This window comes from Buceros rhinoceros, unplaced genomic scaffold (genome assembly GCF_000710305.1).
Source record: "Buceros rhinoceros silvestris isolate BGI_N320 unplaced genomic scaffold, ASM71030v1 scaffold6321, whole genome shotgun sequence".
NCBI lineage: Eukaryota > Metazoa > Chordata > Aves > Bucerotiformes > Bucerotidae > Buceros > Buceros rhinoceros.
Genome location: NW_010392584.1, coordinates 71,850 through 94,168, shown reverse-complemented (window position 1 = coordinate 94,168; position 22,319 = coordinate 71,850). Strand labels below are relative to the sequence as shown.

The 22,319-nt window shown below is 39.3% G+C and overlaps 1 protein-coding gene across 1 annotated transcript in view; it reads right to left on the bottom strand.

The window, feature by feature from the left end:
* KIAA1549 (KIAA1549 ortholog) overlaps positions 1-21,991 on the bottom strand; it is a 75,094-nt gene extending 53,103 nt beyond the window's left edge. The window contains exons 1-6 of the mRNA XM_010144549.1: positions 19,303-21,991; positions 17,714-17,802; positions 11,795-11,972; positions 9,736-9,863; positions 8,129-8,312; positions 1,488-1,547 (exon numbers count right to left, since the gene is read on the bottom strand). Coding sequence (XP_010142851.1) covers positions 1,488-1,547; positions 8,129-8,312; positions 9,736-9,863; positions 11,795-11,972; positions 17,714-17,802; positions 19,303-21,991 — 3,328 coding nt within the window. The remainder of the gene's footprint in view (positions 1-1,487; positions 1,548-8,128; positions 8,313-9,735; positions 9,864-11,794; positions 11,973-17,713; positions 17,803-19,302) is intronic.
* Between the last annotated feature and the right edge of the window lie 328 nt (positions 21,992-22,319).

Genomic DNA, 22,319 nt, shown 5'->3' with positions numbered 1-22,319 from the left:
CTATATTCAGTCCCAGGCTAAGTATCTCAGAATTAAATAGCAAAATAAATAGACAGGGGCCTGAGGCCATTATACACAGAGTAGAAGACTGTTCTTGCCTGTGTATTAAATTTCAGTATCAATGAATTATGCTTAATAGTAGAACCGTATTCTACAACTGAGAAGGACAGCTACAGAGAACACTGCATATCCCAGTGTTTTATGACTACTGGGATACATGCACATATATCTGGGTAATCTAATAGTAAAAAACTTTACTTGCACAAATTCTATTGTTTTCCAATGTCACGTTTCATTACCTTGACAACACAATATGTAGACTGAAAGGTCTGACCCAGGTAAAGTCTACTAGCTCTTCCCAGACTGTCTGCAAGAACCGGGATTGTAAGGATTCCTCTACAGCAAAAAAGGTGCTGCAATTGGCTTTCAAAATCAAGTTTAGAAAAACCCAAAGGGACATGATTTCTGACCTTGGAGAACCATCCTCGCTGCAAGACATAAGGGAACTTTCAGCAACAATGAGCAAAGTGAACTTAAGGCTAAGCAAAAGAGGGTGGGAGCGTGACCAAAAAAGCCAACATAAATTCCTAAGGAAGGATTACACTGGATGTGGGGGAGACACATGTATCTTCTCTCATGTTACTGAACATGATCAAAAATTCTTCATTTTTCTTCTCTAAAGCAATTTCTAAAGCCCACACAGTTTAGGTTGCAACTCAGTTTCCTACTTAAAAAGGAAACTGGTGAGAGGAGACAGGGGTACCTGAAAAAAACAGTAGGTCTGTACAACTGGTGAACTGCAAGTGGTAAAGCTGTGGGAAGGCACAAGTATATCCAGTGGGGTATCCGCATCCTAACAGCAAGTTCGGGAGGCTCAGTCTGGTCACTGTTCAGGCTTTCTGCTTAAAAGAAGCAGGTAGGACCTACAGCATGCAGGCAACCTCAACAGTCTTTGAGCATCTAAACATGAAACCTCAAGCATACCCGTGAATTATAGGAAAAAGCATCCAGAAGACTTGGGTAGGAGATGTGAATGAATCAGAAGAGATCAGCGAAGTGTGATGAAACTCTTATGTGTTCAGAATGTATCTATTTTCATTCTATCTTATTCCTGGCATGTTTTGGTAGAAAGTGCCATGCAAATAAAATTTTAATTTTCACTTATAATAAAAGAAAAACCTAGAAACCAATGTGGTATATTGACAGCATACAGAGTAGGTCTGAGAGTGTAAGTTGTCTAAGAATAAACTGCTTTATAGACAAAAACCTTCTCTGTGTGCAAGGAATTGCACTAATTCATTCTAGACCACAGAATTACCCTTCTTGGATATTCCAGGTCACTAGGCCTTTGGTTTTAGAATTTATTCAGCTCAGGCACAGTATTACCTCATGAACATGTAGCAGCCCTAAGCTATCGATATTTATGTAGGCTAGTTATCCTGCTAACAAAAATAATTGCACTCTTACTTACAAGAGACTGTACGTACCTGTTCTCACCCAGGAAGATTTCATCAACTGAGACACATTAAGCTTAGGATAATGGAAGGCTGAGGGAAAAACAGAACGAAAGGAAAAACATCTGTAAGAACAGTATTCTCAACAACATACACACACAAAAAAAAGAAGCCACTTCATAATTTATACTGTCAGTAAGCATCTTATTTACACAGACATATTACTACTCCTGAGGCTACGCAGACAGAACGGTAAGGAAAGTGCTCCGAACATACACTCCCCAGTTCAGCCTCTGAACAACAAGAAGCTAACTGAGGCGGTCAGATTTATTACCTGAAAGATTACAAGCTGCTGTACTGAGGTCATTGCTCCTAGAAATTTAAAAGTTCACTGTCTGAATTGTGACTCTTACTCAGCTAACTGCAGGATCGTACTTTTGCTCAAAGGGCAATGAGGCAACTCATGAGTGTCTCAGAATGAAAATAAGACCTTCTCTGAGGCAGAAACTACACAGAGACATTCAATGTATAGAAATGTATAGAAAACTATATATATCTGTGTTCCAGACCTGTGCAGGGTGACACATTTAAAAACACCACCTTGTCTTTTTTGTTTTGTTTTACAAAAAAATCACAAATAATGCATATAGAAACACTGCTGCAGACAAATCTCATGGCTTTTGTGTTTGGCTTGGTGGCTCCAAGCTTTCTTAATTTCTCAGTTTTTTCAAAAAAAAGCTCTGCTCCAGAATGAAATCCTTGTCCCTGTGAAGTAAATAAAAACTATTTCTACTGCCTTCAGTAGGGATAAGATTTTTCCCAAGGTTTCCACTGGAGAGCAGTAAAGACATGTTGGGAAACAAATGAAGATCGGGGCTGGGCCATCAGTTTCCTCAAGGGAAGTCTTAAGCTTCACTACAGCAGTAAAGAAAAGGAATGGTCTTAACTTTCTCAAAATACTTAGTTCAGATGCCATTTGCTAAGCATTATACAAAGGTTATTTTTTTAAATCATTTCATTGATAAAAAGAATGCGGCACATAACGATTAAATGATCTGGTCCATGCAAGACCAATTTAGAGCAAAGATGTCTTTACTGGTAGAATAGTTTGGCATTACTGCATGTTTCAGAGAAATAGAAGATTATAATTTTTCTAATTTAATTATGCAATAGTTTGTAGAGTAGCTGACCTCTGTCAGCATACCTAAAAACTTATTATTTTGCCCCTTAAAAAAACTTAAAAATTTTTTTTTTTAAGGCAAGAGGAAACGAATCACTGGTTACTTTATACATTTTATTTTCATAATTGGATGAGTAGTCCTATGAAAAAAAAAATTTAGTTATTTCATCTTTAATTCAGTAATAGCACTGCTAGCTTCAAGAGAACAACCGGGGAGGTACTTTGTGACTTACTGTTCTGAAGGATATCAAAATATGGTCCTTTATTCTGAATAGGAAACATCAGCCCTCTATACACTGACCCAGAGGCATCAAATTTCGAAAACACTCACAACACAAAAAACACCTCACGGTCCATTTAAACAAACATATTTATTTGTGGCATCCTGCTATGTGATTCTTCTGATTGTAACTTTTAAATTTGAGTTCTATTTACTTGGTCATGCAATTGTTTACTTCAATTTAAAAATAGTCTGAACAAAAAAGCATAAACTAAACTGCATCTGTTGTTCTTCCAAAGCATGGAAAGAGGAAGATAAGAAAATCAAAAACCTTTCAATGGCCACAAAGCTTTGAACCGCCAGCAGTTGTGAATTTTTTTCCTCTTTTAAACCAAAATTATGTTTTGCCTCAATACTTAATGTGCTCTTCATACTTTTTCTGATTAGTACTTGAAAATTATTTAATTCATGCAAATTGCTGGATGACTATTCACTTAAACTTTTCACGGAATTAATGAAATTTAAAAATAAAACAACTTGAGCAGAAAATCTTGAAACTGAAAATGCAGACATGCCTTGATCATTGGCAACTAAGGCTGGGTTCTAAAACCTAAAGAAAAATCCATGAAATGATGGACGCTTCTGAGACCATGCTCAGAAGTCAGAAAATCCAGACTCCAACTCTTACTCCACAGTCACTCAAGTGTCTCACCAACTCACATGTGGCCACATTCTGAGCTCAGCTGGAGTCTCAGCACTGCATATCATATTTGCAACACATTCTTAACACACCCTGGAACTAATGATTAAACTCAGCACAGACTGGTTGTTATTCTGAGGTGGAAGCTGGATAGACAAAATGCAATTATTAATTAGATTGCAGCTGGTTTGCTAATGCATTAATGAAGAGAATGCTAGCATTATTAGAAGATTCTAATGTGCAGCCCTGAAGCACAGTAACCTATAACAGAATTGATTCAGTGATGACCAAAAGGTAAGGGGTCACCTAGTCACCCAGAAATCTCTTGACAGCAGTCTGAAGCACACCACTCAGGCAACGTGGCCTTCGCCAGATGCTCCAACAAGGATCTCTCTGACCCTTTCATACAGAGGCCTGTGGGACCATGCAGGATAGAACCAGTACCATATTGATTGTTCTTATTTCTGATAAATGGAGGAACAGTAACAGAAACCATGGAGGAAATTCAGTATTTGGAATGAGAAGGCATCAAGTGAAAAAATAAGATTTCGTGCAGATATTGGGGTGTGGGCAATAGTAACATGCTGTAACTGTTAAACGTCTGATCCAAAAATCCACTTAGGAAAAAAATGGCCAAATATTTCTGCAGTCTTGGACTGTACCATACAATTTTATATTATCTATTGGCTTTGCAACATCTCCAAGACATAGATGACACTCACCAAAGTGCTACTGCTGGCACTGAAAAAAAACAAGTCCCAAGGCAACTTCCTCTATAGAAAGTCATAATAAAAACAGAGATTCATTTGGGTTAAGTTCATGAAGGCATATATTCTTCATCTAGTCCACAGCTAGCCTTTGCCTGTCCTCAAAGAAATATTCCAGCCATAGAGATTCGAAATATAGTCTTTCCTATTGTCTGTAATGAACTAGTCACCAAAAACCATGACTAGACTTGGTGTTCTCACTGCTGACCATATAACCAGTTTACCACGTAAAATGTGAGATATAAGGTGAACAATGTAAAACAAGCATACAGGAATGTATAAACAGAACATTTGAATATAAGCATGTTGCTGAAGTCACCTAGAACTACATGGCAGGAAAGAAAAAAGTCTGGAAGTCTCCAGGCTTGGCCACTCCAACAGCCCTATTCCTGCACGGAACAGTCCATTCTGTCAAACTAACAACTTTCATTACTGACCCTCACCGTAAATGAGTCGAAAAATGCTGACAAACTCCTGTTGTGAATTATGTATTGCACAGGGACAAACTATACAGTTAAAAGTATAAATTGTATGTATTAGTTATGTGGAAAAAAAAAACCCAAAAGCCCAGTGAAAGGCTATTTGTGAAAGGCAATGTAAAGTGAACAAGCAGCATGGAGCGAATACGTTCCTTCAAAGGCGGCTCACGTTTGGGATGTCTATGGTGAGGTTTCACTTTGCTTAATAGTGTTATAATACAACGATATCACACAAGTAGCTTCTCCTTTGTATGAATCAACTCCAATGTCCTGACAGCTCAGCTCACCGACAAATCATTTATTTTTTCTTCAGATGCAGACCATAAAACTTAAAAAAAAAAAAAAAAAAATCACACAGAGAGCCCCCAAGGGGAAAAAGAAATAAGTCATCACCAAGAGTATTAACACTTACCAGGCTTCATAACTAAAGCACAAATGGCATAAAACAGTATGGCATGGAACATGTTGTATTTACATATAAGTAATTTACATATAAACAATAACATATTTTAATTGTTTACATTTAAATATGTAACTGTTTTAAAAAATCTCCCCAAAATTCACACTGAAAAGCAGAAGGCTGCATATTAAGTTGCACAGAGCAAAGCAGCTACCTATCTAAGGAAGATCTTCACAACACTGCTACAACTACTCTCTAGAAAACAAAAACATTTAGGAATCGTCCTGCCAAAGTAGCTTTTAGGGTCATCTTCAACAGACTGTTGAGTAAGATATCTCAAGAAGGATCTGCCCAATGCTGCTAAGCCTTTGGATATGATTTCTGGCTCTGAATATACTGAAGATCTAAAACCCTTTGGCTGAAAATACAGTCACTGCAACAATGCAAAGAACGCTGTAGAAACAGCTAAAAATAACGGAGTGTCGTTGCCTTGCTTATAAAAGTGTAGGAGCTACATTCGTTATTCTGCTTTCTGACAAACTCATAGCTCTAACAAGCTGAGAAACTGTGCTCCCACTTTGCTGACTTATCAAATGGCACCATGTCTGGTATTCCAAAACAGTGACTATGAATGCACCAAAGCACTACTGAGACCAAACTAGACAAGTATGAATTAAACGAGCTGTGCTGCAGTGGGCTCAATCTACAGCAAATCTGAGTTCCTCTAGCAACAAGCAAGTCAAATGCTGACAAGATGCTCCTTGACTTAGGGTGCCATATCCACCAAATCCTCATGTTTTCTACATGGCAAACTTCGGGAAGATCTCATTGTTCCTAAAAATTCTCAATTACTAAATTGAAACTTAATATATTTACTTTGATTTGATTTATTACATTTTTAACAATAAATGTTTTGAACATTTAGTCTAGATGAATTCGAAAGCCATCTTCAAAATTTCACTACCAAACAAATTAAGAGACAGCACCACCAACAAACTCTGTCTGAGACATGTGAAGCAAGTGCTATGCTCTGATGGCAACATTCATGCAATTAACTAAGGCAGTAGTTACATGGGGTTATTGAAGGCAAGAGTGTATACAGAGCTTGCTGGGGATGTGCACCAAAGAAACAGCATTTTTCAAGAGCTCCAAATAGAAGAGTCTGGGAATAAAGTGTGTATCATGATGGACTTAGTCACCACTGATGAGTAACTTTGCCTTCCTACACTAAGGGTCTGCTCGAGAATTTGAGGTCTGGTATTGTTTGGGAGATCTGAAGGATTTGAGGGGAGAAAGAATGATTCTGTTTGAAGACCAGAGGCCCGTGCTGGAATTTGCAGGAATTAAACTACCACAGAGTTGTCATACTTGTTTAAAATAGCCAGCAGAAATAAACAATTCCTGAACCTTTAGAAACAAAGTTTTTTTTTTTTAGAAACAAAGTTTTTTTTTTTGGCTTGGACATGCCACTGTACTAACAGAACCTATATTTGCCAGGCCACAACAGCCGACATCTACATTACTGCATTGCAAATCCTCAGAGCAGTCAGGAAAGGAGAAGACATCTGAATGGGGCCTTTTTCCAAAGGCATTGCCTGACCTCTTCACTCATCCTACTTTCCACGGCTTTCTCATAAACATGTGAGGTATCAGAGAGCTCCATCAGCACTGGCCAGCTGCTATAAACATGCAGGTAACACAGCGAGAGCTCCTGCTATGAGCACTAAAGACATGACCTTCAAATTTCCTAAGTACCAACTGGAGAGGAAAATAGAGTACATACATGTTTAATAGCAATGTTCTTCCCCTATGACCAGCCTGTCTTTCAGGATACGTGGGCCTCGGTAGAAATTCTGTTATTTAATTGCACTGTAGCTTCATCACACAATCCAGAAGATGGATTCTCAGAAAATGAAAAAGTTTCCAAATAGAACTACATATGCACTACTTCTAGACTTTCGGAAAGTAACCTGTGCAGTCATCTTATATAGATTTAAAGGTGCTACAGAGAACAACTTCTGTTGACAAACACTCTCTTATGATACCTTTCGCTGTCATACTACCATACAGCTGCATAACAAACAGCAGCCGTCATTAGGCCTCATTTTCCACAAGATGTTTAACTGTATAGAGAGAATCACCGTGCCAGGTGCTATGCATCTATACAGCTCACAAAAATAACTCCTTAAATTAAAAATCTGCATTGGAAAGCACAGTGACATAGGAGGAAGTGGGAATTAAATGACTGGGTTAACAGTAACACCTGCCACCAGGAAAGGCAAGTACTGTTTCTCATGATCTTGCTTATGTTCATGAGACATTTCTGTCAGGAACAATCTATTAGTGTACAAGGGTAAGTGTTGAGTTGGCTTATTTATGAGACTGAGGTCATCTGAAAAATCTAACCAAGCCTAAGAAGTCAAGGCCAAGTGTCAAGCAAAATCTGCTAGGCAGGCAGCACCCATTAATCTAAATTTAGGATGGCCGTGGCCTGGAAAAAATGCACAGTTGAGTGCTCACAAAGACCAAGGAAGTAAACCCTGCTGAGGAGCAGCAAAGGCCCCTGTGGACATATCCACAGACACACATCTGGGATCACACTTCACTGCAATATTGGTTGAAGTGGCTTAGGTTTTTGTTTTGTTTTTTTTTTTAAATCTGGACTACGACCAGGGAAAATGAAGCCAAGTTAAGCACGACTGGTCCAGTGCAGAAGGAAAGGATGATGACAAAAGCAACAAGTTTCTGTAACAATTGTATGCAGTTTGTGAGCAGAGCGAGGCATGTATTTGCTCTGCAGAATTCATGATACAAGTCAGGTACTTGAAACTGCGCTATCACTTACGCAGAACATTACTTTAAAATTGTAGGGAGCTAAAAAATACTAAACCAGTATTTTGCAGTCTTGGCAAAAGGGCAAGTACTCACGTTCAGCAATTTGCTGCACAGGAAAGCCCAGGTAGAAGCTGAATTCCACCACAGACAAGTTTCTTAGCTGCTCACTGACTTCAGAGCCATTTAGAAAACCATACTTATCTCGGATGGCAAAAACAATGCTCACAGGGCCTTGCCGAAATACAGCTCCAGGCCTGCTCACAGTTATATTCAGTATCTGAAAAGACAAGATCGAAGCACAGTCATTAGCAAAATCAAATGACTAGCATTTCCATTCCTTCCTTGACAGTCTTTTCTTCTTCTCCTAATACGAAGAGGGGGAGGACAGTTCACATCAAAACAGAGGAACATCCATTCCAGGTTGTTTCAGACTGATGAGTCTCAGAAGAGGTAAAGTTACAGGCGAATTCCTCTTCAAAGAGTTATCCTTTAAGGACAATCATAATCTAGAATGGTCAGAAAGCTATGGTCCAGAAAATGATGAAATACACCGCCTAGAGAGAAACATGGCAAAATAAATCTACCAATTAAAAAAAATATCTTAGGCGAATACCAAACTGCATGGAACAGACAGGAAGATGACTGTGGTAAAGAAACACTGAAAATGGATATTCTCTTGGTCAAAACCTCCTGTACCATGCATGTCCAGACCATACCAATGGTTAGAAGCCTTATTTTGTCACCACTGTACACAGCAACTGTGCACACACCTCTTCCAGACAGTAAGGAAGTATTTGAAATAAAAGTTTGATAAGCTAATAGTCCAAGAAATTGTGCGTGTTCTGTCTTCAGTCTATCCAGGCACATTGGTTGTACAGTTCTGAGCATTTTACTACATGTACTATATATTACTGTAGGTACTATAAAGTTTCTCTAATTTTTCCTGCTATGATTTTATTTTAGGGTACCAGAGATGGTAATTTATGGTGCCAGTTAAATAAAACAGTAAGTTTTTTTTATTAATTTTGGCACTAGAACAAAGATAGTTTTAATTTAAGAATTCAGAAGAGGGAGTTGGTCCCATTAAGTTGAACTACTGACCTTCCAGGAAGTCTTAAGCTCTGCTATGTGTTTCAGAACCCAGTTCATACGCAATGCATTTCATACGTGAAGTTTCAGCAGCAGCTGCCATAGACATCACATATTGCTGCAAGTATTTCTAGACCTCAGAAGCAACTAGCAAATTTACTCACATAACAGCAGAGTGCATATAACTACTAAATCCCCTAATAGGATCCCCTGAGCAGCAATTAGACCTGAAAGTGGTCATCCAACAAAAATATTCTAACCATACCGTACTCCATAACAGTAAAACCTGATGGGAATGACTTTGATAAAGGTTGAGGCAGCCTTGATATGAAAAAGTATAAACACTATTATATTCAATAACGCTTTTGGATATAAATCATCATCTTGGATAATTTTTTCAAAAAGCTTGAAACCAGAGGGATTATGTGGTGCCATACTACTTTGTAGGGGAAAAAAATCCTGGCTTCATAACAAAGCCTCATAGTTCTACATGATCTAGAAGGTAGAGACTAGCCAGCGGAACCTAACTCATCTTTCTGGCTGGATAAAATACAGGATGAGCAAAGGTGGGGAGACAAAGGGACAGACACAAAACATCCTAATCTTCTTACCTGCACAGTGAAGTTGTAGAACTCCTGGTGTTTGCTCACCTCCCTGAATGCTGTTGCCAGCCCTTTCTCAATGCGCTTGCTAAAGTTGCAGAATCCAACATCCACATTCCGAGGAACAAACTGAAGCACTGAAGACAAAGGGTACACATTATTCCTACAAGTACTCCATAAAAGAAAAAAAAATGAGCAAGGAAATCCATAGGGCTATCGTTTTCTCAGGGAATTCAAGTCACATTCAGTGAAACAGTGGGTAAAAATACAGTAGAAATATATTTTGTGTTGATGCAGTAAATTCTCATTAATATCTGTTGCAACAGTAATTAGATTCCTGAAAGATATTCATGACAAAATACCCACTGTTTACTCTTACATACTGAAAGATCTTCACTACATACGTGTGGGTAATTTTATACGACTTAAAACACTAAATCATCACACTGAAATCTTTAGTACCCAACAGATGAATAAAAATCTTAAGGAAAAAAGAAACAAATCTCTTTTTCTTCTAGACTGAAATACAGTATTTATCTTGTGTAAAAGACCACATATTGGGTCCATTAGTATACACTGGTATCAGTCTAACACTTTCAAAACACTTAATTACCAAAACAATCTTCTAAATCTAGATACACACACCTTGAAGCCTTTCATAGGAAAGAAAGAGTGCATGTCTATTTATTAAACTGTGTTAAGCAGTAGAAAAAGACACCACAACTGCACAGTTAAAGTAGTTATTAAGTAGTTATTACTATAGTTATTAACAGAGCAGAAACAACACATGAAACATGACTAAACAAAAGCAGCATTAATTCTCATTAACTCTCTGCCTATATACTCAATCATAGAATGCTTTGGGCTGGAAGGGAACATAAAGGTCATCTAGTCCAGCTGCTCTGCAGAGAGCAGGGACTTCTTCAACTAGGTGAGGTTGCTCAGAGCCCCATCAAACCTGACCTTGAACATTTCCATGGATGGGGCATCTACCAGCTCTCTGGGAAACCAGTGTCAGTGTTTCACCACCTGCAGTGTAAAAAATTCCTTCCTTTTATCTAGTCTAAATCTCCTCTCTTTTGAAGGGGAAACCCTTGTCCTGTCACAATAGGCCCTGCTAAAAACATTGTGGCCATCTTTCTTACACGCCTCTTAAATATTGAAAGGTCACAATGAGATCTCCCTAGAGCCTTCTCTTCTCCAGGCTGAACAACCCCAACTCTCTCAGCCTGTCCTCATAGCAGAGGGGTTCCATTCTTCTCACCATTTTTGTGGCCCTCCTCTGGACTCGCTCTAACAGCTTCATGTCCTTCTTGTGGTGAGGACTCCAGAGCTGGACACAGAATGGACTAGAGAAGCAGAATCGCCTCCCTCGAGCTGCTGGTCATGCTGCTTCTGATGCAGCCCAGGATGCTGTTTGCTTTCTAGGCTATAAGCACACATTGCCAGCTAATATCCAGCTTTTCATCTACCAATACTCTTAAGTCCTTCTCCAATCCTTGTCACTACCTCATTATGTAGTCAACCGATGAGTCAGGTGGGTTTGTTATGCAAATAGTGCCTGAAGAAGTTTTTAAATAACACTGACTCTCAAGACTCTCAATCTTATTAGCAGACTTCATGAGCAATTCTCCTGCCCACTTTACACATGAGCAATCAATCCTCCTGCTTACTCTTTCTCCCACACTGAGAACTCTAAAAAGTAGCATTAAAGGTAAACATAATTTGAAACTTGACTCAAGCATTAAAGTAACTGCACTGTGATTTGATGGGTAGATGTTTCACAGAAATTTTCTCTTCTAACATTCCAAAGCAAGAAAAAGAGCATACCTATTTTGCAACCTGCAAAAACAAATTTTTGAAAAAATCATGAAATTATGGGGTTAACTGTTTACAATTTATCATCTCAACCACAGATATGGCAAGTATTTCACTAACAACCAAGAACTAAGATCCACAGCAGCAGAACGCAGGGTTTTGACTCGACCTTGAGTGACTAATCATAAGTGAAGAAGTATGAAACAATACAAAGCTATAACTCCTCCTCTTCATGCCAGGAAGCACTCACCTGTCTGAACTTGGAATCTGTTATCTGGCACAGTGAAAGAAGGATGCAGTGAGAGGATCATGGGGGCCTCACCACGAAGAAGACTGCTGTTCACAAGCACATTAATGACAGCTACTGCCGTGTAAACAAAAGGACCTGATGTCACCAAGAAAGCAAATTTTGGGTAAATGTTATAAACCTACAAAAAAGAAAAAGATATTTTTAAAAAAATATTAAATCTGAAATTTGGCAACACTTTAGACCTGCATAGTCTCGCACATTTCAAAGCTACATTGTCAAAATGTAGGAAAATGCAATCTTTATTTTTCTGAGGGAGCAGAAGCACAGACACTTTGACAGTGCTGCATCTTGCAGCCTTTGCTCCAGTGCAACAGAGTCAACTTCCCTGTGCTAGGTGTACCTACTAGATCTCTGCAGTACACCACACTCATCTCAATGCTTCTTGATTTATCATATCCCAGCATAGCAGCACTCCCCCTCACTGCGTTCTCATGGAGTACATAAGATTTCCCATAAAAATAAATAAAAATTAATAATAATAAATCACTGTTTGCTTACTCAACTGCTTGTCATAATGCATAGCGAATACATCCTATACCATTCCTGTGATATACAAAATGCACATAGCCTGTGTTTTATGGATATAATTTTCACATTCAAGAACACTTTCTTCCAGAGAACACATCTATCTGCTTATTTCAGCACAGTTACCATAATTACAATTTTCATTTTCCAATTCATCTCCTGACTTTGAGTCTTCTTAAACACCCTGAGGAGCCTTAGTCATCATGTAAAAGAAATGAGATTGTAAGTTAAATATAAACCTAGGTTATGCAGACATTCTTAAACACCATTTCTCTGTCACCTAACTAAGAACAAACTGAAGGCTTTTATTTATTTAAACATATTGCAGTGTCTTCTCTCTTTCAGGAAAAACTCTCTCAATATCAAGGACACCTGCTTCCACGGCATTATTTTTTTCCTCTTTGATTCACTCCCCCGGTTTACTTTATCTGCCTTAGGCAACCACACTAAAATATTTTGAAATGCCCAACACAGTGACCCTCAAATTAAATAAATAATCTACACCAGATACCTAAAGGTTCTGATAAGTGTGATCTCTTAGATGAAGCGATGCTAGCACCATGAGGGCTTTGTGCTGGTGAAGGGATATGTTAAATACCCTCAGCATCAGGGTCAGCCTTATAGAAAAGCACAGTGCTAAATTGTGACCTACACATTCCTTACTGGTACTTCTGCAACAGTGTGAAATGATGGCAATTGCTATTTAGATAAGACAGCAAGCACCTCTTTATTGTCGCCTAGAAAACATGCATTTCAAAGAGATCATCTTCACCAGAAGAAACTACCTCAGCTGCAGAACGAAATAAATTAAAAAAAAATCCATGCTGCTCATTATTCCTTTCTTTATTCTTAGTCCACAAATATATGCAACATCCATCTTTTATTTTAAATGGATTTAGACCCATAGAACTCAAATTTGTTTGATATGAATAATATGCACAGCTCTTTTCAGTTCTTCTTATCTGAAAATTTATCCTTTTATCTCAGGATGAAATGATCTCTGCAGCTTCAGTTTGTCAAATGGAAGCAGCAGTTATAATGGGTAAGACATGCCAAAAGCAAGTTAGCCATTACATATAAAGGAGACTACTTAAAAGGCAAGAAAAAGAAGAACTAGAATTATATATCTCAGTGACAATTTGTTGGTGATTTCTAAAAGCAAAATATGCTGAGGAAGAAAGTCAGCATAAACTTCAGCACTGGAGTTAGGTATTTCAGACAAGAAAACAAGCTGCTGGTAACTAATTCAGCCGTCTCCACCTCTGACCTGCTGCAGTGCACAACAGATGCAACGAAAACAGCCTACCCCAAACCAACCTCTGGAATTTTGCAATGGCTTTTTTTGTCTTAACAGCTAACTCTGTTTCCCTTTTGTGCTTCACTGCAGCAGAAAAGTGACAGCAACTCCAGAAGAACAAGGATTTTTAAAAATACCTCTAAGTATAATTTTGAGGTAGGTAGATGAGAACCACTACAGGTCAAAACAATATCTACTTCTGCTCGAGATATTGCAAGGTTTTCTTGAGTTAGCTCTCTACAACCTAATTCAGATGACAGGAGTAATATAGCCATGACAGCACAATACTGTGTACAAACTAATTCACAGAGAAGCTTGCGAAGTTACCTAGGATTGATGAGCACAGCTCATGACTCCTGATTCTTGAGTGAGAATAGCTCCTCTTGGCACAGCTCTAACTGTTCACAAACCCAGCTGTCCACCCAATCCTTTCTTGGAGGTTTCACCTCTTATGTCAGGACAGTTAGATGTTAACAAGTTAGCTATATTTGAGTACAACCTATTAAAGAAAACAAGTACAAATTTCTTATCTTAACACTTTGGGCCACAAAACTGGAGAATCAGGCAAAACTTCATAGGCACTTTGGAGTCACGCCCACAACAAAAAGCAGAAAACATCCAGTAGGAGCAGAGAATCTAACACCTCAAGCTAAGCTGTCTACTCCTCCAAAGCACAACAGCTAATGCAACTTTGCTGTTTCCAGACACAACCTATCTCATTCAAAGCTACCCTCACAGGAGGGAGCACTTCTGTTACAGAAAGTTTTCAAGCCCCAGTTTACTAGAGGCTAGAAGAGTATTTGAGGAAGACACGACTGTATGCTCCTTCTGACCCATATGATGTTCCTTACGTATTTGCTATTGATTATTGTCCGCTAAAATGCTTGATTCGATGCACCTTTGCTACAGTCTAATCCAAGCCTGCACTCCACTGTACTATGCTGTGTAAACATCTTGCAGAAAGCTTAAAGAAGCGTTTTCCTCACCACCACCTTATTAAGCATCCTGTAAAGAGTCTGCAGAGAGCGTTTAACTTCCTGGAAACGGGCTACAAAGGCTCCCAGGTCTTAAAAATGAAACAAAGCTTCTGCTTCTATGCACATTAGGATCCTAAGGCAACAATTCTCTCACTGTTTTTACACACCTAAATGGTACCAGCCAGAATTTCAGCAGAAGCGAGTAACAACGAAGCCAGCTCAAGTCCACAAGGTGGCATCTTTGAAAGAAGTATTTAACTGCCTGACACTGAATTGATCTCCTTACTCTGAAGGCAGTTTTACTGATTTTGGATTATAGAAAGCCATATGCTAAGGACGGGCCCAAAACACCACATGAAATACAGCAACAAAGTGTCTGAGGTATGCGTTATAACGCATGATAAAATTTCCAAGCACAAATGAGGCTGGCAAAAAGCTTTTTCCTGTTGGCATGAGCTTAATGGCACCAGGGGTCCTGGCAGCAAGTCACTGCCAACACTATTTTATTTCACACCCCAGTGCAACAAATCTAAGTCAAGGGAACATTGTATAACAGATCTTACCCAAGTGCCATAAGGTTTACATTACAGAAAGCTGACAAAAATTACTCTTATTCAAAAACAGGGTCTTATTCTTTTGCAGATGCAATGCATTGAGACCAACTGGAAAGAAAGAACTTCAGAATTTAAGGTCAGTCTCACTTTGCTGTAAAGACTTTCGCTAGGAAAAAATTAACAAAAGGTTTTTTTCATTAGGCAAGATTCAAGCCTGCCTCCTTTTACTTCCACTTCAAGTCAGAATGTTTGAAATAATAAAGAAGCAGAGACCAAAGTTTCAGTTCAAAAAGTTGGGAAAAAGTGTCAATTCTTTCAGTGTTAAACTTGGTTTGTACTTAAAGTGAGCAGCAGTTATATCCATCGTTGCCATGGATTTTATTTTTAAAGCATACATTACTACCAAGTTAAATTTAACAAGACTGTCTCCTGGTTTACTGCGCATTACATCACAGTAAGGGAACAACATCTGTGAGGTGTAATAGCAGACACAGTAAAAAAGCAGCTTGGAGTGTGCTGCTTTACCATAACTTGCAAATGTACACGCAGTTCCTGGGTAATCTCAACTAACAAAAGTCAGGACTGTTTGATTAATGAAGTTTAGCAATACAGACAAATTCCCTTTAAAATTTTGCATTACATCATCACTTAACATACTGATATTATAGTCAGCTCTTTTTTTAGGGTAACAGCTTAATACTCCAGAGGTGAAGACATTTGCTAGTTATTATTTTTAGTGCAAAACCCATACCCAAGTCATCAAAGAACGCATAAGATAGCAGCATTCTAGCATAAAATAAGCGTAACTGATTCCACAGAGATGTTTTCTCCTTTTGATAAAAAAATTTGCAAAGAATGAAGCTGGACTAACTGCATTATTTATAAAAACAGTTGCTTCTGAGAAGCCTTAGGGCCAAAATATCCTACTGAGAGCTTTACAAGACAAGAGTGGGCATGAAAAGAAGGAATTTAAAGGGCAAAAATATAAAGAAGCAAGATAACAAATGTTTGCTCCAATGAACCTTCAAATATTTAGCAATAGATTTTGTCTTACTACAGTTACTATTAAGAGGGTAAGCACTTTCATATTGAGGCGTTTAAGATCACTGAAAATTACTGTAGTTCTATCGTCATGAACTTTTGACTTCTACCTGACTACGCCAGTTTGCACAATCTGAAGGTATAATTCTCAAACCAGAAGAAAGATCTCTTATTTAAAAAAAAAACCAACCCTTAAAAAGTTTATAGGCAGGTGTTGCTAAAAGGATCTAGTTTAAACATAATTTATAGTGGTAGCTCACTGTGGCTGAAGCTTGGCAGAAATTCGTTAACAGTCCTATCTTGACCGAGCAGTAGAGAAGTATATTCTGAAACAGCTGACAGGAGTTTTTTAATTACTGAGTGCAGTGATTATGGCAGGAGCTGTCAAAACAGTTTCCCCACACAGACTGGCAAGAAGTTAAAGCCACCAAGGGATTCTGTACATGGAGAAACTCAAGTTATGTTTTAACATTCAAACTCCTACTTGAGTTAACTTCTTAGTAAAAATGAGATCATAGACTCACAAAAGTAAGATAATGTGGTGCTGGACTATCACAACCGGATGAATGTAGACATGCAAAAATGCAAGTGCAGCTGAACCTGGAACATACCAGTAATTCCATTAAACTTTTCATTTTGTCCCCAGTGTTGAAGCACAAAAGTACCCCCAAACTACCTCTACAATCTTTTCCTCTCAGTCAGAGGGTTCGAGATAAGAGAGAGGGTATAAAGCCTTTAAACCTCATCTCAACCAGACACTCACTTTGCGGTTAGAAAACAACACTGAAATATTGTTCAAAGATGATTCCTTGAACATCAAAGCAGAAGCAGCTTACAATAAAAAACAAGCGTACAGCAATTTCTATCCCTGTGAGCAGTGCAAGGACAGAAGTCACACCTATTTAAAGGCTTAAAAACAGCATCTCACTAATGCACACCTGATTTTTTTTCCCCCTGCCATTTTTACCTGCCAAATCCTGCATTTGGGAGTCCACCACACCCCCTGCAAGTGTTGATTGCCTCGCTTACAACATAAAGTAGCACAAGACTGTGCAGAAGGTTTTGTTTTGTTTAAGGTGCTAAATATATAATTGGCTAGGAGAAGAATCAAAACTTTTTAACAGGTATTTCAAAGTGTAAAAGCTCTTCAGATCATTTTCAATTCACCAGCCAAAGGAGCTGAGCAGTAGAGGCTGGGCACTGCTTGCTCACCTCTAGTAAAACCAAGAAAGGTCTGTCCTAGAAAACTGACATTCTAAAAGTAAAAAAGCTGATGTCATACGTTAAAAAAAAAAAAAAAAAACAAAACCAAAAACCTCCCCATGACTAACATTTAAATTAGAATAAAGCTCTCTAATATAGTACCACAGAGGTTGTTTTTAAATCACCATTTTACCCTATGAACTAAAATCACTATTGAATTCTATTAATCAAATTGTACTTGTACACTCTTCATACCACTTACCTCTAGCTCTACTGATCGCCTGAACTGAACTCTGAGCACTTCTCTGATGGATTCACTGACGTTCGGTAGAACAGCTCTTTGGGCCAGCACTGGAAATGAATGTCAGTCAGTAAATACATTTTAGCTTGATCCCTTCAGCTTTGCTTCAAAGCTGCATTTTCAATTATGCACGGCATGAAAAAGCAATGAGATCAATGGAATCAAACAGGTAAGGCCATGGACAAGGAAACAGGTAACAGTGTGACTGTATCCTAAAAAGCGACTGTACATACAGTTCAAGGAACTCCAGGTTTATTTTTTCTCCTTTTGTTTTTGTATATCTAATGTCTTTATCATTCTAGTAAAAGCATGTTCTAAGGAGCCACTGAGGCATTCACACTGGATCTGAAAGTCCCAGCACATTCAGTCTGACCCATGCACAATGAGCCTGCTGTCAAAATGCAGTTAAAGTTTTGTAGGCAACGCATGGTATGCAGATGAGATCAGAAAAAAGCCACAGAAAATATGCATCTACTTTTCCCTGAAATAAAAAGTAAGCAAAGGTGACATTAATTACTGAAAGGGTTATCCACCGAGTAAGAAAATGCTTTAAAAACCTCACATCCCTATGGACATCATTTCTGTTACAGTCACGCTTAAGTCTGTGACTATGGTCAAGGAAACGACTGGAAACCATCATGTTGTCATCCTGCAGTTAGCATCAGTAACTTGCCTACAAAACTCCTCAAATTACAGGTTAAAATAAAAATCTTCCTCATCACCAGCACAGGCAGCTCAGCTTCATATCTGGAGGATGAGATTATGCTCATTTTGTTTTACATATCAGAAGTAAATCTAAAAGGTAAATGTGTTGCTTATCACAGAACATGCAGCACTTCTGCAGCTGCCCTGGATTAGTTCACTGGTATCATTTTGTTAACAAGCTAGGAAGAGGTAGAAAAACAACAAAAGCGCAAACCCAGATGCTGAAACAATTTTGAAACACACTAAGGTCACTTTTTCTGGATACAAACACACCAAATCCAACTGAAATCAGTATAGGAAGAGGGGAAAAACATAAACATAAGCTAGTACAGTAAAATTGTAAAAACAGTAACAAACCCAAAACATTTTTTAAACCAGCTCTCCTCTTTCGTATTACACCATTACCTCACATGCAGGGGTTTTTTGTGGTTATTTTTTTTTTTTCCCCAAACAGCAGCAACAACTGAAAGGAGAAACTCACTCAGTCAGAACATTTAATACTTTGGCAGAACAGTACCATGACAGCAACATTCATTTACAACCCATGAAATGATAAAGCAACCTCTAATTCAGCATAGTCGTATGTATGCATCATCGATTTTAGAAGACAATTTCATTCTCTGGGCAGTGTCATATACACGTAATTCACTATCATAATGGACCTTGTTCAAGCGAATTCTGTTATTTTCAAGAATTAATAATAAATCAATGCTTTTACAGCTGTTTGTCTAAATTTACACCATGTTTCTTTGAAAGGTTTACTTAGCTAATTCAACACCTGCAATTTAGCTATGGCATCACATTACAGTGACTTCCGAAAATCAAAACTGTTAGGAATATCTTACCCGCAGTGACTAAGTAAGCTTCGGGAACTGTGATGTCACAGACGTAGGGCTGCCTGGTAGTGGTCATGGCAGAGGTTACAACCACAGTTTCAGATGGAGTAGTGGCTGCCAACAAAGTAGAGGAGAACATCCCCAGGCCACCTGCAGCAGTTGTGCCGCGGCTGCCTGTAGTACTAGTGGCAGTGGTTGTGGGGACACTGGTGGAAGCAGTTGGTGCATCAGTACCAGCAGTTACACTGCTTCCTGCTGGAACTTCGTATACACTGGGAGGGCTAGAAGTCGGAGGAAGCCGAGTGGGAGCAAACGACATGGTCACAGACAGAGATGCTGTAGGAAAGGGCATCACATTGCTGGTGTCGGCACCTAAGGTCAGGTTGTCAGGGTGTGCAGGAGGAAGGGTTGTGTGGGCACTGGCCTCGCTGCGAGATGTTAAAAGCAGCGTCAGGTTAACTGTAGCACCAATATCTTCATCAGAAGCTGGAGCAGTTGAGAGCAGAGATGAAGATGTGCTTAAGACAGGAGTTGCCAAAAAGGTAGTAAACAAAGAGATCAGATTTGTTTCACTGAGAGAGATGCTGCTGGTAACAGGCTGGGTGTCAGAAGTGAGCAGCACCAGGGTAGGAACCACAGAGTGAGAGGTGGAGAGCGAAGGCTCCAACTGAGAGGTAGCTCCTGTAACAGCTGAGGTAAACACAACTTCAGAGCCCACTGGCAATATTGAGGATGCTTCCAGAAACATGGATGACTCAGAATGAAAACCTGATGATGGCGCAATTTCAGGAACATGTGCACCTGGAACAGAAGATTCATTTGAATAAAAATATGACGTTTGGCCAAGAGGGAACTGAGAAACCTCGGTGTCACTGGCAGAGCTGACAGTAGCAGTGAAGTCCCAGTTGGAAACATCCTCAGAAAGTATTGATGCCCAGGTCAACAAAGTCTGAGGTAAGTGTGTCGATAAATCACTTCGCATGACAGAGTAAGAATTTAGCACGGCCAATGACAAAGACAAGTAGCTAGGTTCAACAAGAAATGGTGTTGATAAAAGACTGGATGGAAAATCTGAAGTATTTAAAGACATTTCCTCCCTCGTAGATGTCTTGTCGAGCAAAACCACAGAGTCTGATGGCATTAATTCTGGCAACTCCAGCAAAGTTGTCCGACTGACTGCAAACGATGCTATTGTCTCACTTGGGATGAAGGTAGAGTCAAATGGAACAGTGGCGGCATCAGGAAATTCTAAACGAGTGCTCAGTGTCAGCAAATCTGTTTTCAGAACAGGGAGGGGGAACTGGGCAACAGAGTCGTTCAGTGATGTTTCTTCAGGGAGCTGATGGTAAGAGGAAATTGTTATAGGTGATCTGTTGTTAGGGACAGTGTCCGTAGTGCTTAATAAAATCACATTTGAATCAGGCATTTCTGTAAATCTTGAAGAAAATGAAACAACTGGTCTTGATGGAAAAGAAGTATCAAAAATCTCAGGTGTAGGCTCCTCTATTTCATACCCGTCGGTAATTATAGTTGTAAATGGAGTTATGCTCTGTATTTCAGAGGCTTTGATGGACAAAGTTTCAACATAATCACCCGAGCCCACATCGTGTTCTGGGGAAAAGCCTGCTTCTGGCAGAAATGAAGCTGAGTCACAATACAGACAAGAACTGTACGATCTCGTGGAAGGCACTGGACTCATGAGCTCACTGACAAGCTCTGATTGACTTGGTATTTCTGAACTTGCAGACAAATTTGGTGCTGTACTGGAAAATCTGTGTGTAAACAGGCTGGTGTTAAGAACCGGTCTAGAGTCTGTAGAAATGGCAGCTGAGTGAAGCGCAAAAGACTCAAGTGGAAGACTGATCGGAGACAAAACAGGCTCAGCACTGGCTGCTGAAGACAGTGTGGCCCAGGGAATGCTTGGACTGGGGTAGGTCCTTAAATTGAGAGTTTCTTCTGCCCTGCTACTCACATTGGTGTAAACAGCACCATATGGGTCCGCACTTGGCGCTGTGGCATCTGGGGTCACAGGGCTATTTTTATCTAGCAGCTTGAGATGAAGAGGCGACCCTTCTGAAGCAGCCCCAAAAGGCAGTGCTGCAAAACTTGCATTTATATTCTCTCGCACTGCAACTCCTGCCTCTGAAGGAATGGAAGTGAAATAGATAGCTGTATTTGCAGGGTACAACAGCAAGTCTCTGCTTGCAGTTAGCATTTCACTATCAGGTACAAAAGGCTTCAGTTCTGTAAGAGTGTTACTGCGTTCAGGGACAGCACTCAACGGAGTCTTTTGCTGTGCTGCTTTTGAGATATCATATGGTGAGAAAAGGACAGACAAAGAAGGTGTTAGCAACACAGTTTCCAACACTTCTCTTGCTGTATTAACCGAGTGATGGTCTGTTAAAACAGCAAAAGACTTCAGTGGAGGAGTCCACTGTGCCTTTGGAAATGAGCTAATAAAGTCATCGTCACTTAAGAATGCCTCATTGCTTGTTACGGAGACATCTGCTAACGGCGTATTTCTCCCTTCTGAAATCCTGACTGCTTCTTCTTGGTTAAATAAAGTCACATCAAAGGGAGTGGTAACTGATGATAAAACTGTTTGAAGTAAATTACTTTCTTGGGATTCCAAAGTACTTTTCACTAAGGCCATTTGTGTCCTGCTGCCTGATACACTTTGGTGCATCTTTGAGTCCATTGAGAAAAACGAAAAGTTTTGCTGCTCCAAGGATCTCTCATCTAAATAAAGAGAGAGAAAAACAAAAAACAGATAACACCAGATTAGCACAAGTAGTAAATTCACAATGAGCAAACCTCACACACAGTATTTCCAGAGAAAACTGACCAGAATTCAAACAGTAAGACAAAACCTCTCGGTAAGTGGAAAAACCTCCATAAGAGAGTCACTACAAATAGTCAGGTTTCCTGTGAAACTATTTCCTGGAAATGAGCAGGTCAACACGAGCTCCTCTCACTCTGCAACTACTCATTTCTCCACAGCAGTACTCCAGCAAGCCCCATGGAAG